The sequence below is a fragment of the Melitaea cinxia genome, chromosome 10, assembly GCF_905220565.1.
Source record: "Melitaea cinxia chromosome 10, ilMelCinx1.1, whole genome shotgun sequence".
In the NCBI taxonomy this organism is placed as follows: domain Eukaryota; kingdom Metazoa; phylum Arthropoda; class Insecta; order Lepidoptera; family Nymphalidae; genus Melitaea; species Melitaea cinxia.
Window position 1 is genome coordinate 17,175,295 of NC_059403.1, and position 27,428 is coordinate 17,202,722.

General features: G+C 35.5%; 3 protein-coding genes across 3 annotated transcripts in view; 2 read left to right on the forward strand and 1 right to left on the reverse strand.

Moving 5' to 3' along the window:
• The first annotated feature begins 4,521 nt into the window (after positions 1-4,521).
• On the forward strand, positions 4,522-7,474 carry LOC123657388 (peptidyl-tRNA hydrolase ICT1, mitochondrial). The gene is made up of 5 exons (XM_045592941.1): positions 4,522-4,807; positions 4,904-5,005; positions 5,374-5,457; positions 6,223-6,392; positions 7,002-7,474. The coding sequence occupies exons 1-5, from the start codon at positions 4,652-4,654 to the stop codon at positions 7,093-7,095; spliced, it is 606 nt and encodes a 201-aa protein (XP_045448897.1). The 5' UTR covers positions 4,522-4,651; the 3' UTR covers positions 7,096-7,474.
• An 824-nt stretch (positions 7,475-8,298) lies between these two features.
• On the forward strand, positions 8,299-19,344 carry LOC123657492 (clusterin-associated protein 1). Its single transcript, XM_045593034.1, has 11 exons — positions 8,299-8,320; positions 9,595-9,791; positions 10,866-11,036; positions 11,675-11,770; positions 12,388-12,605; positions 13,416-13,548; positions 13,919-14,003; positions 14,501-14,593; positions 16,957-17,067; positions 17,442-17,525; positions 19,167-19,344. The coding sequence occupies exons 1-11, from the start codon at positions 8,299-8,301 to the stop codon at positions 19,286-19,288; spliced, it is 1,332 nt and encodes a 443-aa protein (XP_045448990.1). The 3' UTR covers positions 19,289-19,344.
• Positions 19,345-23,658: 4,314 nt separating this feature from the next.
• LOC123657028 overlaps positions 23,659-27,428 on the reverse strand; it is a 72,566-nt gene continuing 68,796 nt past the window's right edge. Inside the window, exons 5-7 of the mRNA XM_045592629.1 lie at positions 26,778-26,879; positions 25,084-25,256; positions 23,659-24,057 (exon numbers count right to left, since the gene is read on the reverse strand). Coding sequence (XP_045448585.1) covers positions 23,934-24,057; positions 25,084-25,256; positions 26,778-26,879 — 399 coding nt within the window. The 3' untranslated portion in view covers positions 23,659-23,933. The remainder of the gene's footprint in view (positions 24,058-25,083; positions 25,257-26,777; positions 26,880-27,428) is intronic.

The following is a 27,428-nucleotide window of genomic DNA, read 5'->3' on the forward strand; positions in this document are numbered from 1 at the left end:
AAACTAATCGCGTGTGAAATCAAAATAATCTAATAAACAAATTGACAACTTTACGGCATCGTGTGACTCTCTTAAACACGAATTAAAATATGCACGATCGCCTAAACTTTTTATAATATTATCTATATTACTTATTTTGTTAACCGACTTCCAAAAAAGGAGGAGGTTCTCAATTCGACTGTATTTTTTTTTTTTTTTTTTATGTATGTTACATTAGAACTTTTGACCGGGTAGACCGATTTCGACAAATTTTGTTTTAATCGAAAGGTGGTGTGTGCCAATTGGTCCCATTTAAATTTATTTGAGATCAAATAACTACTTTTCAAGTTATATCTAATAATGCATTTTTACTTGACGCTTTTTTCGTCGACCTACGTTGTATTATACCGCATAACTTTCTACTGGATGTACCGATTTTGATAATTCTTTTTTTGTTGGAAAGGGGATATCCCTAGTTTGTATCCCTAGATTATCTGATGATGGGATCCCAGAGAAATCGAGGGAAACTTTCGAAAATCCGTAACAACTTTTTACTGGGTGTATGTTTATCATGTGGTCACATATAAATTTTATCGAGATCTGATAACTACTTTTTGAGTAATCTTTGATTACGCGTAGTTGCTTGACTATTTTTTCGTCGATCTACGTTGTATTACTTGTCGATGTAATTGAAGTCGTTTTTTTTTCGTTTGCGAGCAAACACAATTATTAAACAAGCAATGATTTTTTTTATTAGAAAAGTGGCAAGTAAACGGTGTACCTGGCCGTAAGTAATATTATAGTAAGTTATAGCTTATGGATGCCTGCAATACAAGATACATTCCAAGCGCGTTGGCGACTCTATCTTCGACCTTCAACAGGATCTCTGCCTACATAACTCGTCACAGGAACACAACCCTATTTATTTTTTTACGCGGGGAAAATCCATCATGGATACCCTCCGACGCGGGGGAGCTTGAGGGTTATGTCAGACTTCTACTGACTAAAAAACCACCACGTATAAGTAGTCGTCCGCGTGGGTGGGGCGAGATGGGGTCGCGCTAGCGTTCACCACCTCGCCCCGGCGACAGGAACACAACCCTACTTCAGAGCAATGTAACTATATAAGTTAGAATATTCTGTTAGGTTCTAGGTGTCTGGTAACTTCCGCAGTCCGAGCTTCAAATTTATGATGATTATTTGAGTCGATACGTTTTTCAATCGGTTTAAAAATAACAAGTTGCAAGATCATAAACTGCTTACTATACAGAATAAAACATGTAGGGAAGTAGTGACCATGCAGCTTGCAATAATGCTGAAATATTGGGAACTTAAAATAACCATCGACAAGTGCGGTAAATGTATGGGGACTACATTTAACTCATAAATACGAGAATTTAAATTTGTATTATTTACTTTCGATATTTAACGTTTTGTAAGTCTTTAAGTAGTAGTCCTCCGGCCCGTTGGACCGACGATCTACGTAAGATTGCCGGTGTAGGCTTGATGAGAATTGCGGAAAACCGGGATGTCTGGCGCGAACTTGGGGAGGCCTATGTCCAGTAGTAGACTACAATAGGCTGAACTGACTCAACTGACTGACTGAAGTTTTTAAAAAGTTGATTCAGACTGTTATTATAGAATAATAATTAATTAATAAAAATTAAATATCAATATTAACGAAAATATAAATGATTTCCATAACCGGAATACAAATTAAAATATGGATACGATTTATTATAAATCAGATAGCCCGTAAGTAGGAGCCGGTGAGAAATACAGTTAGTTATCATAAAGCGCGTCAGTGCTGATAAAATTATTGTCTAAATAGTCTCGTAGAAACGAGAGAGGGCGCCACCGAGTGGAACGATCCTAATTAAATCATTTAGAGCGTAACTCGCGCGCATTTATACATCACATTTTTTTTATTCTTACAGTATGAAACTGGTAATTGTATTATGTCGGCTAACGAACAGCTCGAGATATGGTGTTGTGCTTTATTTGAAATGCAAAAGAGTTTTTATTTCAGAAGCTCTTAAACTCTTTCGCCGTGACTAACTTTTAAACTAAATTACTGTTATAAATAACCATTTTTTTATTTGATTTAAAATATTTTTTGTTTTATTCAATTATTTTAATTGAGGAAAAAATTAACTATAATTATCATATGAGATTTAAAGCATATATTTAAATCAAGATATTAAATATTAATATGATCATAATAATTCAGCATTTTAGCAATTTTTATTTTTTTTTAAATAATCTACACTAATCGCGTTTTCTTTATTACACCGTAATACCTTTAAAGATCCGTTAGCTGGGCAAACCTTTCTTCAGGTACAAAAGATTAGAGTGGAACTGATTATTATTGCTAAAAATTCATACACGAGCTGGTCTTAAGATTCTCATGTACTGAGAACAAACATTTCTTAAAATTAAGCGATGTCGATTCACGTATAATCATCAGATCAGAATATCACACAAAATATAATTCACGTATTCTATCACCGAGACGCTTAAAATAAATAATGAAATAGTAATTTTTGTAATCGTTTCAATATACGATAAATGTAGTAAGTAAATTAATTTTACTTTGACACTTAAAAATAGGATTTTAGCCATAGAAAAAAAAAACGATGTAATTATTATAACCCGATTCGCTTATCGTGGGTCGCCAGCGAACCAAGCCATTTTTTTTTTGTTTGGGTTCTCAAAAACCGAGTAGAAGAAATACCTATCTCTACCCTAAAAAAACTTTAGGACACTAGGAGCCTATATTGTGTTGTATCGAATACCTTTAGTATCGATTCAAACTGCGTAGCGAGCAAACAAAGTTAGTGTCGGGTCGTGAGCGATCCACAATAAAGCTAACGTTGTATGAAACCATTTTAACTGCCGAGATAAGTTTCGATTTTGTTTTAATTTACAAATACTTCCATACATTTTTAGAGTCTTTCATAGATTCTTCACCTTTTTAGCATGTCTCAACCAGGACTGCTCGTCCACGTAATGAAAATCTGAATTATTTTGACGAAGAAAGAGAAGGAGAAATTGATTATGTACACACGATAGCGACAGTGAGAGTAACAGAAGAGTAGACGAACCTAAACAAGAAAACTACGCAGGGATCGTAGAGCAGTGTGGAAGAGCATCCAGGAAAAAAAATACGAAAAAAATGGACACGAATGGTCAATAGAAATCTCTGATAACCGTGGACGGGGGTAATCATGGCTTATCCTTTATCTACATGGAAGGAAAGGTTATTTACTCCTTGTAATTCTGCATTTGATTTTTGGAAGCTACTTTTTATTGACACAAAGCTTGCCATCCAGTACACAAATGCAGAAATTGAAATTTACTAGAGTAAATTTAAATTAAGATTTTTTACATTTTGATTTTAACTTTCTCTGCACCCTTTAAAATAATTTTGATGATTTCTCAATAAAAATATTTAAAAATATATTTGAGTATTTATTGAATATACAAATTTCCGCCTTCGGAAAATGCTCTAGTTGGCGCGATAAACTTAAGCATTTTTTTATTTATATCGAGTTCGTGATTTTTTCCGTTGAAGTATCCTTCTTGAACTTTAATATGCAATTTAGTTTTTTCCAATGTCATGATTTTTATTGGAAGCCTGCATTTTAGGCGAGTGTCTTTATGGCAAAAAATAATATATTTATTAAAAAAAAATTGCAATCTTCAGGATTTTTCCAGATTTTTTTAATTGTAAATTACCCTGGACCTTCAGCCACTCACGATACACCTAAGTGGTTTTGAAACAAGCGATAAACTGATCGGGATAAATATATGTTTATGTAATATCATACCGTTAATAAAGATTGATTAAAATCATTACAGAATAAATTTGTAAAATATACTCTAAATCAGATCCTAAAGGTTCAGAAAAATATTCAAAAGTAAAATTAATCCTTTGTTAAGACTAACATTGTAATTATTAGTAGAAGTGTTGTGGAACAACCTGTGTCCGATACCTTGCAAAGACATATTTTACACTGCAATGCAATTACAAAATTTTGAAGAACCAATTGTAAATCATTATTAAATACATTGGAAATATTTCAGAAAAATTAAGACACCACTTAGAACCTTAGATGACTATAACATAAAAAAAAAAACACGCGAACATAGTCGCGGGCACAGCAATTCTAAAATAACGCTGATAATAATTGTAACATTGGGTTTAAGTTTTTTAAAATCTTTCATGCTTAGTACATTTTTCGTTATAGTATATAACAGTAGAAGTTTTAATTTAGTTTTAAGAGTTGCTAAGCTGAAAGAAGCACACTTTAGGTGAACGACCTTTGTGGTATTGTTTTAGTGTTGCCTTTTAAAAGTTTTATTAATGTACCCTAAATTAATTACAGATATTATTAAGCGTTAGATTTAAAACCCATTTTTTTTTTGTTAAATGTTAAAACTATTTATAATTTCCATGATAATTTATGAATCAAAGGCTATAAAGTTATATACCAAGGAATTTATAACTAAAATGCATGGCAATAAATGTTAGGATTTATTTTGACAGTGACATCAACTTGACAGTTGATCTAAATAAAAAATCAGTCGAAATCGAAAATAGGTTATAATTTAAGAATATAATGCAATAAGATCTTTTATCTGTAAACAAGTTTAATATTAAACCGAAACCATGGCTTTTATGCCAATACGGATGCATGTTATGCGTTTAATTGGACAAAAGGGCCAGTATTCCATATTATTGCAAAGGTCTATGGCTTATAAAAGCGCAATTTCCTTGGAAACTTTGTACCCCAATAGTTCTCTGAAACTAACAACTCCTTCCTTTGTAAGTATTTATTATATTAAGAACAGATAGAAGATACTGTAATAAATAATTGCAATTTTTCAGTATTAAAGTTGAAATTTTTTGTGGTTTTCGTAGTCTTCAAATTCAGATGAGAAATTCACGGGATATATACCAATTGAGAAGTTGGACATCAAATACAGTGCGAGTTCGGGTCCTGGGGGCCAAAATGTGAATAAGGTACAAGAAAAGTTTTTCTGTTAAAAAGATACACTTCTGTTTATTTTGTATTCTTTAAAAAAATCATTTTAACCTTTTTTTTATTTAAGTTTATCATAATTTACTATATTATACATTAGAATATTAGGAAAAGAAAAATAATATACGATCAGTCTCTTGTTCTTCTTAAGGGGCTATTCATACATCAAACAAATTTCCTAATATATCATTTTTGATTACTTTAGCACTAGAAATGCTTTCCTCCAAATGAATAACTGATTAAAAGATATAAACTTAAAAGATTTGTCAAAATTTATTGCATTTACTCTTCTTGAATGAACTCTAAACAAATAGATTTAATAAATAATTCACGTATATTATTACATTAGGTACACACAAAAGTAGATCTAAGATTCAAACTCGACGAGGCAGATTGGATTCCTCAAGAGATCAGAGAGAAGATGTTGGAAATTGTAAGTATAACCATGTAATTTTATATACGCATTCAGCCTGTTGCATCCCACTGTTGGGCTCTTTATCGATCTGGAATATATATTACTATATACAATGTCTATATATAATAATGTCCGTAAAGCATAGATCCTTGTTTCCCTTATTCTCCTTTTCCTGCAGTGTTTTATATGGTCCTCGGTATTTGATCCTGTCTTCTATTTACATAACTTTATATGTAACTTTGAAAATATTCAGAACATTGTTAGAAGTTTCGGATATACAAACAATGTATCTTTTTGAGCTGATAATTGTTTTAGAATGTGGAAAATTCATATAATAAATAATTGCAACAAATCTTATATATAAAATTCTCGTGTCGTGGTGTTTGTAGTTAAACTCTTCAGAAACGGCTTGAACGATTCTCATGAAATTTTGTGTGCATATCGGGTAGGTCTGAGAATTGAACAGCATCTATTTTTCATACCTCTGTTATAGGGGTGGGGGGGTTAAGAGGGTTAATATAATATTACGAAGTTTTGTGTGCATATCGGGTAGTTCTGAGAATCGGCCAACATATATTTTTCATTCCCTAAGTTATAAAGGGAGGGGGGGGGGATTTAGAAGGTTATTGAAATATATGGCAAAACAATGTTTGCGGGGTCAGCTAGTATGTATATAATTATCTTATACCAAAATGTATTTAAAATTCACATTAAAGGATCAGAAGTGTGTAGAGATTTGTGTGTATAACACAGACTTGTTAATTCAATAGCTTTAATTTACAGCATGGTAGAAAACTGACAAAGGAAGGTTTCTTCATCCTCCGCTCGGATGTAACCCGCTCCCAGCAGCTGAACCTGGCCGACTGCCTGCAGAAACTTAGGAATATCATAAGAGAAGCTGCCGTCACCAAGAAACAACCAGCACCAGAAACGGAAGAAAGGATAAGGCAAAGGTGACGAGTTATATTTTATATGTAATTATTTTTATTAACAAAAAGTTCTTATAACATCCAATAGAACATCAGAGAGAGTCAGGGGTCCGATCCTATGTTTTTTTTTAAATTGAATTTGTAACCAGCTGTAAGGAATAGTGGGGTAAAACTAAATCTTCTGATTGATATTCTGTTACAGACAACCCTATTTTTTGTAGATAAAGACAAAGGAGGAAAATACTAAAGAAGAAGTATATTATATGTAAGAATAATAGGTATATTAAGCATAAGCAACAATAATAAAACATTTCTAAGTGGTGTTTCCTTATAAACAAAAAAAAAAGTTCGCTGTCATTTTGTGTTATGAATCATCGATTCAAAGTTTTAAAAGTAATATACTTAGTTATTTCTATAACTTAACTTCTAAATTTTTTTCATATTGGCACAACTTGGGCCATAATTCAAGAATTTAATGAAAAAAAAATTTACATACATTTTTCGATATAAAAATATACTTGCTCCTAGTGGCATTATACAGTTTTGAGTCATACTTAGTAAAACCCGCAAGAAATTTTGACACTATAAATCTGTATAATGAAATGTTTTTTTTTTTTTTTTTTTTTATTACAGACATTTAAAGGCGGCACGATTGCGTGTTGCTGTCAAACGTGAAGATGCGTTGAAGCGCGCCATGAGGAAGCCGCCAACTGTCGTAGACTTATGATTTTTCTATTAAATTGGGCATACATTTTTACATCAACTGAATTCTAAAAGCGACTGAATTTCTCTACTTGGATCATAAAAAATAAAAAAAATAGTAAAATCAAATGTCGCCAGTAATACCTTTCCTTTGTGAAAAATGCAAAAGTAGATTGTTTACAATTTTTGCTAATAAAGAATTCAGATTGATGGACGCCATTTTGAAAAAAAAAATAATAAAAATGGCGGTAATAAAACAGATTTGTAATATAAATAGTTCAATGTAAATTTCAAGTAACTAAAACTTGACTATTTTGATTACAAAAGCTGTTGTAGTATGCCCAATTTAATTGTTATCAGTAAATAATGTGTAGATTTATAAATAAATAATAAACATTTAATTATATTTCTGTTTTTTTTTTAATTTTCTTTTTTTTCGTTTTATAGGTTATGGTAGAGTTACAACATTTAGTTTATTTTGAATTTTTATATTTTTAAGAATATCACAAGTAATAAAAGTGTAAAAATACTCTAGAATATGTAAAGTTTAGGTTATTAATCTGATAATCTATTGTTAATAAGTTATGAAGAATTAGGGAATAATAGACATAGTTGCTTGATATTAATATTTTGTTAAAATTTTATGTATTTAGGTACTACTATACAATAAATAATTGTATTTAAATAAATATTGTCTTAATACTTATTATTTATGTATTCAAACATCATTACGTAACGTCGGAACTAAAAATATTTAATTTAAATAGGACATAGCAGGAAATGTCTGACGCAAACTTGTAGAAGCTTTAGTGGGGGGAGGGGGTACCATAACTCTTAAGAAGATCAAAGGCAATTAATAGTAAGCTAAGTAATGTTGTGTTTCAATGATGAGTAAAGTAGCCAAAGCTCCCGGGCGCGGCCGGGGATAGCCTTTCGATGGCCTTGAATGTTATAACAATCACTCGTATTCATTAATAAATTACATATTAAATCAGTCAAAATAATACCTTAAAGAATAAAATGTGTATTATAATGTAATTTATATTGGCAACACATACCAAGTTTTTTTTCCGCCATTTGTCAAAAATAATATTTTTACCCTCATTATCACCATAGAAACGGATTCACAAACAAAGCTCCAGTAATGTCCTTTTGTATTTCGAGTCAATGGATCCTGTTTAATTGATTAAATACATATAATACGTAAAATTTTAAAATAAATTTGAAAATGTCTTACAGGGATTTAAGAAGTGAGTAATATTACTGTAACTAATAATAAAACACTACTTCATTTCATTCTAAATACTTAAACTTTTCCAGTCAGCGTCCAAATCATAAATATGTCAGTATGACCTCTTAATAGACCTCTTATACAGTTCTAACATGATGTCTTACTTATTTCATATTTATGAACTAAAAATTCACAGAATTCAATACAGTAATACCCCGACTTACGCCACCTCGACTTACGCGAATTCGGAGTTACGCGATTTAATTTTCTCGTCTATTCGTTTTTTGTTTGAACGCCGCGCAGTCAAAGTCAAGCGGCGGCGTTTGTTTCTGACTCCCCCCACCCGCATTATTATTCGTTCAGTTTACAACAGGCACAGACATGTAGTGCGGAATCGGCGCGTAGGTACATAAGTTACGATTTTGTGTTTTTTTGTGCGTTGTGCGACGACCTGAGATATTTACGAAGTACAACTATAGCATCCAAACGAAGTAGAACCGACTTTTGCTTTAAACAAGAAGAGAAAACCATTATCTTTGGAGTTTAAACTTAACATTATTAAAGACTACGATGCAAAAATAAAAATTTATCATCATATTATCTAGAATTTTTTCTAATTCTAATTATTTCCTAAATTATTATTTAGTCTCCAGTCCCAATTAAACATACTTTGTATGTCTTTATATGCAAAACTGTACCCCGACTTACGCGAATTCGACTTATGCGGATAGCGCTCAGTCCCACCTATCGCGTAAGTCCGGGCGGGGTATTACTGTATCTTTTTACCTCAGTGTTCATTTTTGCAAGTTCAGAAAAAAGAGCTTTTTGAGAGGTCTTTTTGATGAGATCTGAAATCCTACGTTAGGTGGCGCATTCAAATTTTTTGAGGAAATCTTATAAAAAAGTCTTTCAGACGTAGGATCTGACTGACCTAAAACTTCATTTTGCTATCTGGATTATTATTGTTCTTTTTATATCATCATCATCATCTCCCTGCCCTTATCCCACTTATGTAGGGTCGGCACAAAATGTGTTCCTATTCCATTCCTCTCTATTATTCGTCACTTCAGCGCTTACTCCTTTCTTTCTCATATCCTCACTCACACAATCCATCCATCGCTTTTTTGGTCTGCCGATCGCTCTTCGTCCTTCGACATTCATATTTTACCAAACATTATTTTACCAATATACCAAATAATTCTTTTTATAATCAATGGAAAATTAAAAAGAAAATAAAAAAATCCCTAAATTTTTGTAACTATCTGTTAGAATTAATGAAGATATATTTTGAAGATTTCAGCGAAGCGATGCGAGCTCTTGGTTTTCCTCATCAGATATCTTTGGACAGTTTTCGCAACCCTAACTGGGACCTGGTCGAGTCCTGTCTAAAATGGCTTGCGGAGAGAATTGAACCGGACGCCTCGCTGGCTGGCGGCAAGGAATCCGTTGAACAGAGGGTTGCTATGGTCACCCATGCTGTAGAATTGTTTGTTAGTTCATCTTTAATAATCTACTTTGTTGAAGTAGAACTTATTTAAGCACGCCTGACTTGGGCCTGATTTACGTAAGCCGGTGAATGCGTAAAGAGAGCGTTATGAAAAGTGTGATCGGGCGAGGCGAACGTAAGTTGAGTGGGAGACGTAAGTTGGATTGAGCTTAAGAAATTTACTCGCGTTTTTTTATTACTAAGTAGGTACATTGCGTTTAGACAGATGTTATAAGAATCTATCAGATCTCATAGACTCTCATCGATGTATGAGAATTTGGTCTGCTTTTGTCCATGTTTTATGAGATTTCTTCCATAGGGTTGCACTAGTATGCGTGTTCCTGATTATTGAATGTAGTAGAAATCGTAAAAGCTTCATTTACATGATATTAGGATTGAATAAATATCTGCCTCGGATCACGTCCTATATTTTGAAGGCAACCTTAAGACTGCTGACCCAAAGATTCGTATAAAGTGCAGGCGGATAAGCATAATATAAGGTTATTACCTAACAATTAGCCCGTGAATTTTGTTTTACGTAATAAAAATATGGAATAAGTTTTGGACATCATTACGACGTCGTAACAAATTTTTGAGGACGCTCGGTATTCCGACCTACGTGGCATATATCTATGCCATTACAAAATATAGCTGTTGAACATTGGTACAACATTATTCTTACGCTTCAGCCTGTAATATCCCACTACTGGGCATAGGCCTCTTTCCCCATATAGGTGAAGGATCGGAGCTTAATCCACCACGCTGCTCCAATGCGGGTTGGCGGACATTATTCTTACTTAGTTTAATTAGTAATATTTTGGAAGTAACACATCTTTACGCACGCTTGACTTGGGGAGTAATCTAATGAATGCGTGACGAGAGCGTTACGAAAAGTGTGATCAGCCAAGGCGAATGCAGCAAGATAGAGAGGTGCGCGAACGCATTTTCTTTTTCTCTTATAGCCAGTTACGTTTCGTATATCTAAGACACAGTGCAGGCCTATTAACGCGAACTTCTTTAGAAGTTTTACTTTAGTTGTATGTTATAAAGCATACTCGTTTTTTTATTATTATTTCAGCATTCTCGAGCAAATCTCAAACTAAACGGTAAAAAGATCTATGGCGCAGACGGTTGGGCTGTGCGTGAACTTCTCAAAGTGGCAACTCTCTTACGATCGGCCCTCGAGACGCCCAATCAAGATGATAGTTTCAATGATTCCAATCCACTGATGTATGATATTACTAGCCGGGTAAGTACGGCACAGTTCTTATACAAATCTCACTGTATCCCGTATCACGTCTTTCAATCTGAATTAGCTTAATCGTTTACAGTGTATTTATGTGGTATGAAGAGTTATAGTTGGAAAATAAGTCCAGATTAAACTTAACGCTATTAATATTGCTAATAGAAAAGCCCAAGGCTGTCAAATCAAAATCAAAAACAGCTTAATTCAAATAGGCTCCAGGAACACTTTAGAATCGTCATTTTACAAATTAAAACTTTAAAAATTAATTATTATATTTGTAGAAGAAAAGCTACCACCGATTCGGAATGTAGATTCTGCAGAGAAGAATCGGCAAGAAACTCCGCAGTTACTCTTTTGAAAAATAATATATAAACTGTGTTTTAGTACAAAATTAGTAACATGTTGCATGAAATACAGCGTCACTAAGTCCACACATCTTTATCAACTATGTAATCCTGCACCGAGTAATAAGCTTTATCAATTATTATTTTTAATAAAAAAATTTAAATTTATGTTGAGACAATTCCAAAATCGTTTCTTCGTTCGTCGTCGTGTAAAACTGTTGGCCACAACTGGTTTTACATTAACATAAAGATTTTCCCAAGATCTTGTTGACTATTAAGCAATTGTTTTATTCAAAGGTGGGTGAAATAAAGCAAGCTCGAAGTTTGGCCACAGACATCACCGCTCAAGGAGCATTTCTATACGATCTGTTGGCTAAGGAGCCTGAAAATAAGGTACGAAAAATGGTTCCAAGTATTTCTACAGATTCGAGGCTCATCTTTAAAGACCGTTGTTCTAGATGTCGTTTTTATTAAAGCAGTCTTAATTACAGTACCTAAATAGTGATATGTAGATAAAATTCTACTGGTTAGAGCCTTAAAATAAAAACATTTTAAATTATAGCTAACAGTTTCCAATTATTTGGCGCAAAAGGGTCAAAATTGTACTATTTGTAAGTAAGTTTTGTTATGTAACGACTATAGGCTTTTAAAAAGTTAACTTTAAAAAAGTTATTAGTTATATTGTTATAATTATTTCGTATAATACATAATATCCTTGCTAATATATAGTTGTTTAATCATAATTTTTATTGAACACGATATTTTGTTATGGGTTTTTAAAATTTTACATGCCGCATATTTCTGTGTCTAAATTCAACCCCATTGTATATCCTTATTTTATTTTTGTTGTAAAACTTCTTAACGCACGCTTGACTTGGAGAGTAAGGTGGTGACTTCGTAACGAGACCATTACGAAATGTATAATAAAGTGTGTGAAGAGATATAAGTTTGTAATGGTGAAAAGTTTTACTTCAGTCGTGTGGTCTAAAGCACACTCGTCTTCTCGCCAGGACCAACGTGACAAGGCACTATCTCGTCAACTGGACATGTCCTCATTAGAGGCAGCTCTCAATCGCGCTGTCGAATCACTGGCTGGTCAAGTGGCAGCTGTTAGAGAGCAGATAGACAATGTGGCCTCCAGTGAGGCAGCCTTAGACGCGAAGTTGGAAAGACGGAGAGCTGAATTGCAAAGGGCAGAGAAAAGACTGCACACGGTGCAGAAGATCAAGTAAGCAAAGCGAAGACTATGATTGATTTAACTTATTTACGTAAAACTTTCCATTGTCTAGAAGTAGTTCAATATAACTTTTTTTTTATGTCACTAGGTCGGCAAACAAGCGTACGGCTCACCTGATGGTAAGCGATTACCGTAGCTTATAGACGCCTGCAACACCAGAAGCATCTCAAGCGCGTTGCCGACCCAATCCCCAATCCCCCCAGGAGCTCTGGTCACCTTACTCACCAACGGGAACACAATACTGCTTGAAAACAGTATTATTTAGCTGTGATCTTCTGTAAGGTCGAGGTACTACCCCAGTCGGGCTGCTCCATATTTTGAGCAGGAAATTCCTGCTGTGCCCTACCTCAGTTTGAGCACCAGACATCCCAGTTACAAGGGTCCGATACCCTTCTTACTTAGAGTACAAGGGTACCGGACCCTTGTAACTAGGATGTCTGGTGCGAATTTGAGGAGGCCTATGTCTAGCAGTAGACGTCGATAAGTTGACCTAACTGACTGACTGACTTAGAGTATTTTCACCCTAACCCAAATTAAATTTAGTTGATTTACTGGAAAGTTAGAAAAAGTATTTTCAAATTTAACATTTTGTTATATGCACGTTTCAGTGGGTTAAGAACTGATACGAACGGTCAGGCGTTTAACTATCTAATATAAGGCTTAATATGAGATTAGGTGTTCCTTACTGGTTCGAAATTTTGGGATAGGTATCTATAGCACATGACTATTTTTCTCACAAGTTTGCAACTTACACAGATACTACGGTTCATAGCTAGTATTATATCGGATTTTCAATTTTAGACCTGCGTATCAAGGCGAGCTGACAAACCTGGAGGGTGAGATAGAACAGCTATGGGACCAGTACGTTCTCCGCTACCGCTGTGTCGAAGCGCTCAAACACCAGCTCAGTCTGCTGGAAACTGCTCAGGCAGAGGTAAACTTCTTTACGAACGTTTGACTTGGAAAATAAGAAAGAAAGAAAGAAAGAAAGACATTTATTTGAGACAAAAGCTGGGGAATGCGTGAGGACAGAGTTACGAAATGTGTGTTTGGGCGAGGTGAACGTAAATTAAGAGGGAGATTTAAGTTAGTGAAGATACAAGGAGAGGAGGAGAGTTACGTTTCGTATATTACTGTAGACCGTAGTGCTGTTTTTGTACATTAGTTGGGTGGTAGACTGAGACCAAGCATACTCGTTTTTTGGGGACTTTGGTCGTATGTAGGGGATGGAGCTACTGGCTGGGCGATGCGAAATACTAATATTGTGTTATTTACAATGATGACACATAATTTAACTTTTTCAGGCTGCTGAGGAACAGCAGGCGGCGATTATGCAGTTGATTCACAAATATGAAGCCGAGGATGTCCTCGGGAAACTGAGCGAATCTGGTCAATCATTTGTATACTTATATTATACTTGTGTTACCCCTAATCATCTATGTGGTGATGCAATATATGCAATAGTGGTAAAATAAACTGTCATGAACCGCAAGTCGCTCTGGTGTAGTGGTGCGAGTAGATTCCTAAAACACCGATTGTTTGCAGGATCGATTCCCGCTCTGGATGGATATTTGTATTTGAACAAATATTTCTTTCCGGTTTTGATGTCTGGTCTTATAGGTCTCTTCGTCAGCCCCGGTTGTTATCAGACTCTTGATAACGATCTTTACTCATAGTAGAGTATATATCCGCTAATCCGCAGAAGAGCGGCGTCGTGGATTAAGCTCCAATCCTTCTCCTACATGGAGAAAGAGGGCTCTGATTGCGAACAGCAAGCCTTAGTTTAAACTAAGAATTAGGCTAACCCCTTCACTCTTATACAAAAACGTATTTTATTAGGGCTTTTTAAGTGGAATTTGGGAAACTAATGTGGCTTTATCTTTCAGACGATTTGGACTCCAGTGACGAAGGAAAGGAATCTTCGAAGGCGCCCCGTCCGGCGACCAGACCTCGGACAAGACTCCGCATTAAGACGGCTGGTAAATTGTTACGAGCTTAATTCGTTTCGCGTGGTTTGATAACAATAATAACTCTAAAATTGATTCTATTGTTGCGTTAGTATGAGAGCGTAGAAAGAAAACCGTCATCATCATCATTATTTCAGCCTATCACAGTCCACTGCTGGACACAGGCCTCCACAAGTTCAAGCCAAAAATAGCACGAACTCGTGTTTTGTCCATAGTCACCACGCTGGACAGGCGGGTTGGTGACCGGAAAAAAACCGAATACCCATAAACAAATTTTTATATCTACCAATGAGAGTTATTAAAATACTTTACCTGTTTGACCGGTTTTGGGAAACGCTATTTTATGAATGACGGTATCCAACAGATAAAAGTTTTTGATATATTATTCTTTTGTACTATCGATTTCTAGTACATTAATGAGATATTTCTATTCTTCTATTCGAAGTAAAACTTCTTTGCGCATGCTCGATTAGGGGAGTACGCTGGTGAATGCGTTACGAGAGCGTTGCGAAAATTGTGATCGGGCGAGGCGAATGGAAGTTGAGAGGGAGGTATATTAGTGAAGATTGAAAGAGAGAGAGTTACGTTTAGTATTACTTTAGGGGTAACTATAATCTATTTCACATAGGATGGGTACGGTGACATTTGATATGTTCCAATACACGCTCACTATTTTCAACAAATCGGATAAATATACATTTTTAAAAATCACCAATTAGTTTCCAAAGCAAATAATAATGCTTGATTAGATTGAAATTGTATTTATATATGCGTTTTTACATTTAAACAAAATAAAAAAGGTACAGAAAAAATGATAACTTAAAATTACAGGCATGAAACGAAACGTTTAATGATAGGGATTGTCACGTAGTAATCGGCTAAAATAAATAATCGTAACGGGCATCTTGTGAATCGCGTCATCTCACTGACTCGAGATATCTCAATCAGTACTTTCTGTCTCTTGTATGCTTCCCGTGTTTTGGTTTTGCCAGTTGCTATAGTTGTATTTGTTGCTGTTTTATTGTTGTTAAGTTCTGATATTATTTTTTTTAGTTATTCATTTTGTGTGTGTGTTCTGTTCTGTAAAATGTCGAAAAGAACAAAAGAAGACCATTTCAAACGGTCAATTGGTTGTCCGTTTTCGGGAATACTTTGAATGGGAGTGAGAAAATAGCGGTCCATTATTATCTGTCAACCACATAGTGGATCGAGTTGCACAGGCACTTGAAATTAGGCGTAATACAGTGTCAAAAATTACTTCAGCCTATCGCAGTCCACTGTTGGATATAGGCCTCCACAAGCTCGTGCCAAAAAATGGCGTGAACTCATGTGTGTTGCCTATAGTCACCACGCTGGGCAGGTTGGTGACCGCAGGGCCGGCTTTGTCGCACTGAAGACGCTGTTGCCCGTCTTCGGCCTGTGTATTTCAAAGCCAGCAGTTGAATGGTTATCCCGCTATCGGTCGGCTTTATAAGTTTCAAGGTGGTAGTGGAACTGTGTTATCCCTTAGTCGCCTCCTACGACACCCACGGGAAGAGACGCTGGTGGCTATATTCTTTATTGCCGTAGCCACACAGCTTAGTGTCAAAAATAAGTAAAGAAAAGTATGGTGACACCAATATGGAAGATAATAAGTTATCGACTCTCAAAAAGAGGCAAAGGAAATAAATGTTTGGTCGTTGAGGTTGAATATGATTGTTAGCGGAGAAATGAGTTGCCCACAGTTTCACAATAATTAATGTCTTTGAAAGGTGCTAAATTATTTAATGGAAGTGTGACATCGTTATGGCGACTTTTAAATCAAATTGGATTTCCATAAAATAAAAAAAAAGTTAACAAACGGAAAAGTGCGTGAAAACTTTGTGACATTCTTAGAAAAGGCGAAAAACATTACGGATTGAAACAACGTAGTATTCCTTGACTAGACATGGTTGAACGCCAATCACACTGTTGGTAAAGTGCATGGACAGACGACACTGCTCATTCTTCGACTAAAGTACCGGAGGGTAAAGGCGAACGACTAATAATTTGCCACGTGAGCTGTGTTAATGGGTTTGTCGATAGCTCATTTCTCGCGTTTAACACCACTCTTAAAATATTATTTATTCACTATAGCGATGATTAATTTTTAATAAGCAGTTAAATTTTTTTTTTTATATAATGGATTAAATGTTAACCGCATTTGTACTCGATAATCGAATTACATCAATTAATTATGCCATGGTCACCTCACTATAGAGTCAATTTGACATGTGTCACCGTACCCATCCTACGTGAAATAGACTATAAACAAGTTTTACTTCAGTCGTGTGGTCTAAAGCACGGTCGTTTTTTTATGTACCTAATATCTTTCATTGTTACTTACTTTGTTTCAGGCACAGGTCCGGATGCGAGGCAGGCGTTTGGTAGCATGCAAACACGCGAATCGTTAGAAGACCTCGACGGCTCCAGCTCCGATACTGACTTATCAGATGAGCAGATTTATGGTGATTGGACATTTAAAATCAAAATTAGAAATATCTCTATTCAAATAGCATTTAAAAGGACCTTCATTGCTTCAGCCTTTCGCAGTCCACTGCTGGATATAGGCTTACATAAATTCGCGCCAAAAATGCTCATCTCTACGGTAATCGTTTACCACGAGGTGAGCCGTGCGCTTGTTTGCTGACCTACTTGTTCAAAAAGGGACTGTCAATAAAAATATAAGTTATGTGATATCTGTGTTGATTATAAATATAGAAGCAGTATTTTACTTAAACATGAATGTTGAACAATCGAAAAAGTATTGCAATTAGAATGCTAAAGTGGCACAATTGAGTTTTGTATGCAAGCATGGGATTGTATAAAGCCGGTGTTCCAGGTTCTGGCGGTGGTCGCTGGTCTCGTCCCCGACCTGCCACACGTACCATCGCCGGTGCTGATGACTACGCAGACCTCATACAGCGTAAGTTGAACTAGACGACGACAAAGCCAGCCCTGCGGTCACCAACCCGCCTGCCCAGCGTGGTGACTATCGGCAAAACACATGAGCTCACTCCATTTTTGGCGCGAACTTGTGCGGCCTATGGCCAGCAGTGGACTATATTAGGCTGAAGTGATGATGATGAGTGAAGTTGAACTATAACCAATCACTAGATATACTCTGTGTTAGGAGTTCGAAAACATATACTCAGACTGAACTCAACTGTTGGACTCAGCAGGAAATATCCTGCTCAAAATCTGGAGCCCGATCTGGCGACCTCGACCTTACAGAAGATCACAGCTAAATGATACTGCTTTTAAGCAGTGTGTTCCTGTGGTGAGCAAGGCCAAGAGCTACTGGAGGGGATTGGGGGTGGGGTCGGCAACGCGTTAGCGATGCTTGTAGTGTTGAAGGCGTCTATAGGCTACCGTATCGCTTACCATCAAATGAGCCGTACTTTCTATCTTCACTAACTTATCATTATCATTATCATTACAGCCTATACAGTCCACTGCTGGACATAGGCCTCCGCAAGTTTACGCCAAAAATAACGTGAACTCATGTGTTTTGCCCATAGTCACTACTAACTTATATCCCCCTCTTAACTTCCATTTACCATGCCCGATCACACTTTTCATAACCATCTCCTACATTCACCAGCATACTCGTCAAGTCAAGAGTGCGTAAAGAAGTTTTACTTCATTATAATGAAACAACTTTTTCGAATTTTATTGCGTTTTATTTTGTTTTTAGTTGCCCGACGTTTCGGGTACTTTACATCGACCATAGACCATAACCGTATAACAAAAAACCGTGTGGTGTCGTGGGACACTAGATAGTATATCCAGATAGTATAAGGAACGAAGTTCCTTATTATATAATATTAAGTTCAAGTTCTATTCGAGGTATAAAGAAAATAATAATTCGGGTACACATTTTTTATTATGATTTTTTTTTTATGGATAAAAATAAAACTACTTTTACGTAGACTATACATTAGACACTGTGTAGCCATCACATATACACTATATATATACGCTTCAGCCTGTAATATCCCACTACTGGGCATAGGCCTCTTTCTCCATGTAGGAGAAGGATCAGAGCTTAATCCACTACGCTGCTCTAATGCGGGTTGGCGGATATATTCCCTACTACGAGTAACGATCGCTATCAGGTGTACATGATTACAACTGGGACCGACGTGTTTTAACGTGCTCTCCGAGGCACGTTGGGGAAACCCACAAGGACTGCACAAACACCCAGACCACGGCAAACACCTGTATGGCCAATACAAATGTTCGCCAACGTAACACGTAGAATCCATGACTGTAACCATTGCGCCAACGCGGCGCAACTATATATATATATATATATATATATATATATATATATATATCTCATATAATCTTACGCTTTTCTTTAACGTTACGGACGTTTTTGCCGGTTAGGGTACCCCTCCACAACGTTCAATAAGGAGCTTCGTTCCAATGAGTTTAACTTCAATAAACAAACGCGTGCTCCAAGCCCGGCCGCGGAGCCGGCGCCGCGCTCGGCCGGCTCGCTGGCCAGCTCCTCCGAGTTCCAGCTAATGACACTATATACGTAAACAAACGCGTGCTCCAGGCCCGGCCGCAGAGACGGCGCCCCGCTCGGCGGGCTCGCTGGCCAGCTCCTCCGAGAGCGAGCTGCGGCTGGCCAGCGCGATGCCCGGCCGTGCCTCCGCGCTCAGCGACAACGAGTTCTAGCTGATGACGCTGTATAACTGCTTCGTGTTATTTAAATAAAGTTCTTTCTTTAAAAATGGGTCTTTTTATTGAATCACACACGCACACACACACTTCAGTCTATCGCAGTCCACTGCTGGACATAGGCCTCCACAAGTTCACGCTAACAATGGCGTGAACTCACGTGTGCTGTCCATGGTCACCACGCTGTGCAGGTGGGTTGGTGACCGCAGGGCTGGCTTTTGTCGCGTCGAAGACTGTGTTATTTAAGCTGGCAGTTGGATTGTTACACCGCCATCGATCGACTGTTTAAGTTCCCAGGTGGTAGTGGAACTGTGTTATCCCTTAGTCGCCTCTTACGACACCCACGGGATGGGAGGGAGTGGCTATATTCTTTACAGCAATAACCACTTACCATACCATATTATACGTCGCTTCGCGCATACTTGTCAGGATTTTGTGGTTTTTGCTCAGTAAGTGATCTTAAAACTTACAAAAAAATGGATCGAAAATTTAGTGCCTGATAGACCAAAAAAACGGGAATTTTTACTGGCCTAATTGAGGTGAATTAGCAAAAGTGTGTAATATAACATGTCCGTGCAGGGGATTTTAACAAATTAGGGATGCTGATGTTCAAAAAATATATAATAGAATTGAGAACCATTTCCTTCACCGTAACCACCGACCGTACCTCCAAAACGGCTGACAAAATATAATGGCAATTCTGTGGTAAAGTGTGAGGCCTCAACATGATACCCCCGCTGAAAGTTCCAAATAAAAAAACAATGATTGAATGGGAAGTTATTGTAAGCTGTTGTGTGTTTGAAACAGAGATTCCAAAATTTTTATATAATATTCACACAATTTTTATTTGTTTTTATCTGGGGTATCTGGATCCAGATATACCTATCTTGTTTTTTATTTGGAACTTTCAGCAGGGGCGTTAATTAACACGACCAAGAGCGTGCTTAAGCTTTATTCCGGAAATGTAAATTAGTCAAGTTTATACTATTTTTAATTTATATTTCTTACTCACTCACTCATTGGCCTTAGTCCGTCTTTTCGAGATGATTTAGACAATGTCAGACAAACACTGTGTTGTCGCCTAGGACACTCTTCAGGAAAACGCTGAGTTGACCTCCTCATATTCGTTATAATAATAAAATATATGCAAGAGTTTTTTTTTTATATCACCAGGTCGGCAAACAAGCGTACGGCTCACCTGATGGTGTGAAGTTAGCTAGCCAATGAAGTATAACTTCTTACGTGCGTACTTATTTACACACACACTTTTATAGTATTAAGTAGATACCTATTATACCTACCCTTTTTAACTGAGGTAGGGCACAGCAGGAATTTCCTGCTCAAAATATGGAGCAGCCCGACTGGGTAGTACCTCGACCTTACAGAAGATCACAGCAAAATAATACTGTTTTCAAGCAGTATTGTGTTCCTGTTGGTGAGTAAGGTGACCAGAGCTCCTGGGAGGGATTGGGGATTGGGTCGGCAACGCGCTTGCGATGCTTCTGGTATTGTAGGCGTCTATAAGCTACGGTATTCGCTTACCATCAGGTGAGCCGTACGCTTGTTTGCCGAACTAGTGACATAAAAAAAAAATAGTCAGATATTTGAATAATGAAGAGTGACAAAATAAAATAACAATATGTATTAACAAGAAATAAAAGATAAAACTAATAGAAAAATGTATTTATTTACCTTACAAGCAGTAAATTCCACATTAAATAATTTCCTTAATATACATAAAAAAATAAAATTACGAAAGGCTAAAAAATTAAATTATTACAAGACTGACTTTTGAAACTCAGGAAAAAACATTGAATTGACAATTTCCCTCCAATCATTAAAGCGGGATGTAAATTTACGAGTTTATCGTCACGAAAGCGTCGTCGTGTCGACAATGTCATGAAATATTTTTGATGTTTTTTTTGTCACGTTCTCACTGTTACGTTCGAAACGACAATGTATAATTCGCGTGATACGAGATTTTATAGCTTTACATTATAATCAGTAAATAGTAATTACAACGTTAATGGATAAGTCAAAGGGGTTTCTTTTAAGCTAACTGGATTTTTTTTTCAGTTTTTTGAATTAATTTTAGTAACACTCGCCTAATACAGTGTACTTTGTGACGACAAATTCGTAAACGTTACTTCCTTTAATTTTTTATTGAGTTACAAATCTCATAATTCTTTAGATCTAATATTTATATTTACAATAAATCTTAAACTAATTAATCTCAATATACGCCTCGCTTTAAAATACAGTTACAATTGAAATAAAACGATTGAAATATAATGAAATGTGTTACGAAATAAAATAAATGGTAACGGAAATGTAAGTGATAAGTGATTAATAGATTTTTATACCTAGAGTTAAAAGGCGTATTCACATTAAAACAATCTCGTGCACTGTCTTGTGAATCATTTCTCTTATATTATAGTACATTATATATCTTCCTTTACAATGCAAATAAATCATACCAACCTAACAAATAAAATGTTGCAAGTGTAATTTACATTCCACGAACATTTAACTGAACGCGACTTTTGTCACATTAAATACAAGAATAAAGATCCTTAATTTGAATACTCAATGAACTGAACTAGGTAACACTTTTGGCTCACGAAAATTGAATTTAAGTAGAATCATTTGTTGGCAATGGTCACCACATTTCTTTTTCAATGATTGCTTATATTAGTAGGGCGGTAAAATTATGAAATATATGTTTTACTATAAGTGAATGGAGCGATCAGTGCATTTGAAAGTCTCAACATAAACAGCCCGATTTATTTACGAGCTAAGTTAAATAACGCGAATTGAGCAATTTTAGATGTGTTATTTACAAACCAATAGTGTCGCAGTCGACGATAATTTGGCACCGGTTAGGTACATTGGACTTGATTTCAAATATACATTTTACAAGTAATATACTTACTATATACGTAGCTATAAAACACTTTGTTCCTGGTTTTGTCTTTCTTTTTGTATTCTAATAATTTTAATTCATTAAATATTTTGGGATATTCCAAATTTTGAGCTGGATATTTCCTGCTTTGTCCCATTTTGATAAAGTATGTACCACGACTCGAGTTGATAAAAATTATACCGAATTTCGGTTTTTAATTGGTCAAGTAAAATGTTTTATATTTACGCGTTGTCTAGAACTAGTTAAAAAAGTAACTTAAAGTATGGAATAACACAGATATTTGACGACAAAGAACAAATTTACATTATCTCGTTAGTAAGGGTGGGTTAATGTTTGATCGTGACCGTTATCCATGAAACCCCATAGTTAATATCAATTATAATTTTCATATAAATAACAATTTTATGGAGAATACTTTAGAATTTAAACTGAAGATTTTTCATATTTGAGAACTTCTTACCAAAACAAATCAAAATCTTTTTAGGTTTTAACTTTAGATTTATTTTGAAAGGTTTTTGAAGCTGATCGCGGAGTACAGTTAGATAAATAATTTGTGTTTTCTTTTTCTGTAACTAAGTAAAAATTTAGTTTTCGAAAAAATCGGCCATTTACGTAAAACGAATTTCATATGTAATTAACTTGAACTTTTTATATAAAATGTTGAGTAAACGAGCGGACATCATCAACTAATATTAAGTTTTGCCGGATATCTATCTGCGACATTAGAGATGTGGGCGCGTTACTACGGCCTTTAGATAAAAGATACGTGTACATTTGAAACTTTAATACCCTTCAATTGCTTCAATGCATGAAAACCAAAACTGTGTGATCAGCTTATAATAATGTAGATTATACATTTTTAAACGGTTTTTTTTTTCGCAGATAATATAACACACAGGATATTAAATTCCATGAATAATATTTGGAAATTTTTTGTTTAGTACTGTGCATAATTAGTAATATTTGAGTGAATTAGTATATCTTACAACTAATATAAAGCTATCCCGTTTAGTTTGGTACAATACTCTTTATCATTATGTTAACTTATAAAATAATTACGCTTAATACAAGTTGTTGTTGATATACAGAAGCGAAAATTCTTATAAAACACTAAGAAAAATATTACAGAATAAATAAAAATAAGCGGAATACATTTTGTTGGCGCGATATCTACAAAATACTTAATAACATAATTATAATTTATTAATAATTATAATAATCCAATTTATTTTCCTATACAAATTTTTTCAATTTAATTTTATTATTATATTGAATTAACATTTTAAATGAAAAAAATTCACTTAAATATCAATTTGAAATAAATAGATATTAAATATTTGAAAAAAAATTTTTTTTTAAATATGTACATTCTTATCGAGACTAACGACTTATAATAAATGTCCTTGATTACTCGTATTATTATTATTATGATTACTCGATCTTAGTTGATAGATTTTCATTAATTTATATTGTCGTTTCTAGAAGTCTCATTACGCTAAGCAATTTAGAAATTCATTATTCCGTTACTTATCCTACCATGTTTTGTTATACCCTTTTTATCAAGTCTTTACTTCTTACGACCGGTTTTAATAATCTGTGGTTTCGTTCACTAGCTATAAGATTTTTGACACAATTAGTTTTCGTCAAAAAATAGACAGATATGATATTGAAACTGGCCGTTAGTAACAGGGTTGGATTATACGTATAAATATTTTACTGTTACTGCGAATGTTGTGAGTGCTGCGAGTTGGAGGAGTCAGTGGCGCTGCTGGCCAGCGAGTCGTGTTGCTCGGCCGCGTGTCTGCTCTCGTCACAAACCGCTATGAACTGCTCTGCGTATGCTCTGTGGAATTTGATCTATTATTGTTATTAAAATGCCATTGAAATAAAGTTGATTTCACAGATTCAAGTGATCATTTAGCGATTTAAGCCTTTAATAATTAGGTTAGCATTATGAAATTTATTTATTTACTTCAACACATTCATTACATAGTAACAAACTCGATTTTTTATAATTTTGTTTATCTTTATCGCGGAGGTAGGTACTAACCTAACCTCAATCAATCATCAATCAATCATTACAGCCTATACAGTCCACTGCTGGACATAGGCCTCCACAAGTTTACGCCAAAAATAACGTGAACTCATGTGTTTGGCCCATAGTCACCACGCTGGGTAGGCGGGTTGGCCTAACCTAACCTACCTCTTGTTATTTACGTACGATATGTTATCAAGTCATTATTATCTATATAAGTACTTTTAATACCTATACGAAGGCTAGCCATTTTAAACTGCTAGCAGTAAAGATGTACAAAAGAATAAATCATATGAGGCCAAGGACTCTGGTATGAAGTAGCAGTGGAAGCACTGGAATAACCTCATCAACTAAATATCCTCACAAAGGTTTATCAAAGTAGGAAATAGCATAAGATATCCCGATCAAAATCTGGAGCAACCCGACTGAGGACCTCATCCTTCCAGAAGATTGCAGACAAATAATTCTGTTCTCAAGTATTGTTGTATTCCTGTGGTGTGTAAGGTAGCTAGAGTCCCTGATGATAATCAATGGTAGAGTCGGGAATGCGTTTGCTATAATTTTTGTGTTGCAAGCGTCCATAAATCACGGTATTCGCATACCATCAGATAGACCATACTTTGTCTTGTTCCCAATCAAATAACATGTAGTAATCTAAACATTTTTTAATATCATATCAAAAATCGACCGTTCCAGCGGGGATCGAACCTGCATCTCCGACTGACCGTGTCGGTGCTCGAGCCAATTAAGCTATGGAACGATGCACTTGCTAGATCGAAACTTTTCTATATGACGATTTTATATTCGGTCTAAGCGATGTATTTCTCTACTCACCTGTCCAGCCCTGTGTACGTCCTCTTCAGATCGTCAACAGATGGTTGCTCTCTGTCCGTGCGTCTCTTACGGTGGATGCGTTCCAGAGACCTCGTTAGTTGGGCATCCTCCCGCCGAGTTCTGCGTCTGCGCTCCGACCGGACAGGACGGGGCGAGCGACGTCTCCGTACCCGCTAAAATATTCATATGAAAATAACAAATTACTACAAGTAAAGAAAACCCATATTAGATACTTATTACCTCAGCCTGCTGTGGCACGAGCATGAATTAAAAAGTAGAGATTCGAGATAAGTAATCTACCAATATATCTTAACAAAACTCTGTATTAAATACCAAATTCCATATTACAGACTATCAGACAACAAATTATTAGACAAGTTCGGCTGTCTGAAACTCTGCCCTTAATGTTCAAGGCTTTTTTTTTTGTCTAACAGGAAGGTAACTAGAGTAAATTTCTGGGCGTTTTTGGTCATTAGTACTCTGTCAAAAGCCTTTGTTACATTTTTGATAGTAATGTAGCGACATCTATTCTAGCCACATACGAACTAAAAACTGACGTATCCTACCGCGACATTAAAGTTATCCCAGCGAAAAAACATATATACAAGAACCCGACAACAACCGTCGGGGCAGTAGCCCACCAGACTCAACACCCGTCTGGTCTAAGAATTCCTTTTCGATGGAGGATGCGAACCTTTACACCCTGTCCCTCACACTTCCCCCAAAGTAACATGCAGTTTCTTAAATAAACAGGCTTTAAAAAGCAAGAAAAGAATTTATGACAAGGCCAATAGACCTTTTTATTAACACATTTGAAGACATCAACAGTTTGATAATAATAACACATACATTACGTACAACGAAATTATTATTTAAAAAGCAATTCTAAATACGATTCAAGATGCTAAATGCGGCTATGACAGTAACATTTCCAATAAGTGCTTCTGGACTGAGATCTAATCTAGGTCGTGCTAGGACATCCTTGTAGCCTTACAATATACTTTTTAGACCGTGAATTCCCCTTTATGAACTAGTTATGAGTGAATATTCCATCTTTAGTAACATTTAAATTATCAGAACTAACATAATATTATATTACATATAATATATTACATAATATAAACGAGCAATTCTTGTATATATATATATATAATCTGAATCTCGGAAACGGCTCCAACGATTTCCATAAAATTTAGTATATAGGAGGTTTCGGGGGAGATAAATCCATCTAACTAGGATTCATTTTTAGAAAATGACGTTTTATCCCTGTTTTTAGGGAGTGAAATATAGCTACAATATCGTTAGAATACGAAGGTAAATTTCGCAACTGTCATTAAAGTTGTAATAGCTCTGTGGGAAATCGGCCGGTCGGGATCAACCGAGGAGATCATGGTTCAAATCCCAATGTCCCTGATCAATTATTTTTTTCCTTTTTTTTAATTGCACTCTTTATTTAAAAAAAAATATTATTCATATTTTATAAATATGTAATTCGAATTTAAATATGAATTCCAAAACACACGATTTACTAAAAATACCGAGCTAGGCTCGGTCACCCAGGTACTATTACATAATATAACATAATATTAATTAAGTATTTATTTATTTGTTAAATTGAAAGTACATATTCACATAATATACTTCTCCAAAGTCAAATATAACTACGAGAGATGATTATAGCTAGTAACACTTACCGTATCCGGTATGGGGTAGTACAGGGGCGGATAGTGAGCAGGCGGTAGCGGCAGCGTGGCGTACCGCGGTGGGACGACCATGCTCACTGGAACACGTCCCAGCTGGAAACAAAACATGGACACATGAGTATCATACGTCATAAAATAATATATTGTAGGTATCGATAGTCGAAAATAATATAATTATTAGCGTTACATCACATTACCTGCCCGTATATTTCAGTTAAAATGATAGATATATTTGCTTTGCATATTAGAAAAAAAAAACAAGTTTCTACTTAACTACCTCGGAGTAAATCGACCTCTATAGAAAAAGAAATTAACGGGTTGGCAGGGAGTTATTCTAAAAAACATTTAATTTACAAATATATTTATCATTGTAGCGACATCTATCGCGCAACATACGAACTAAGAACTGACGTATCCTACATCGCGATATTAAAGTTATCCGAAGATTGAAAATATATACAAGAACCCGACAACAACCGTCGGGGCAGTAGCCCACCAGATACAACACCCGTCTGGTCATCGTCTCCCTTTGCGATGGTGGATGAGGAACTCAACACCCTGTTCCTCACATCTCAACAAAACATTATAATAATATAGCTGGGATCTAGGTTTCACCAACGTTATTCCCGTTCCTCAAGGAAT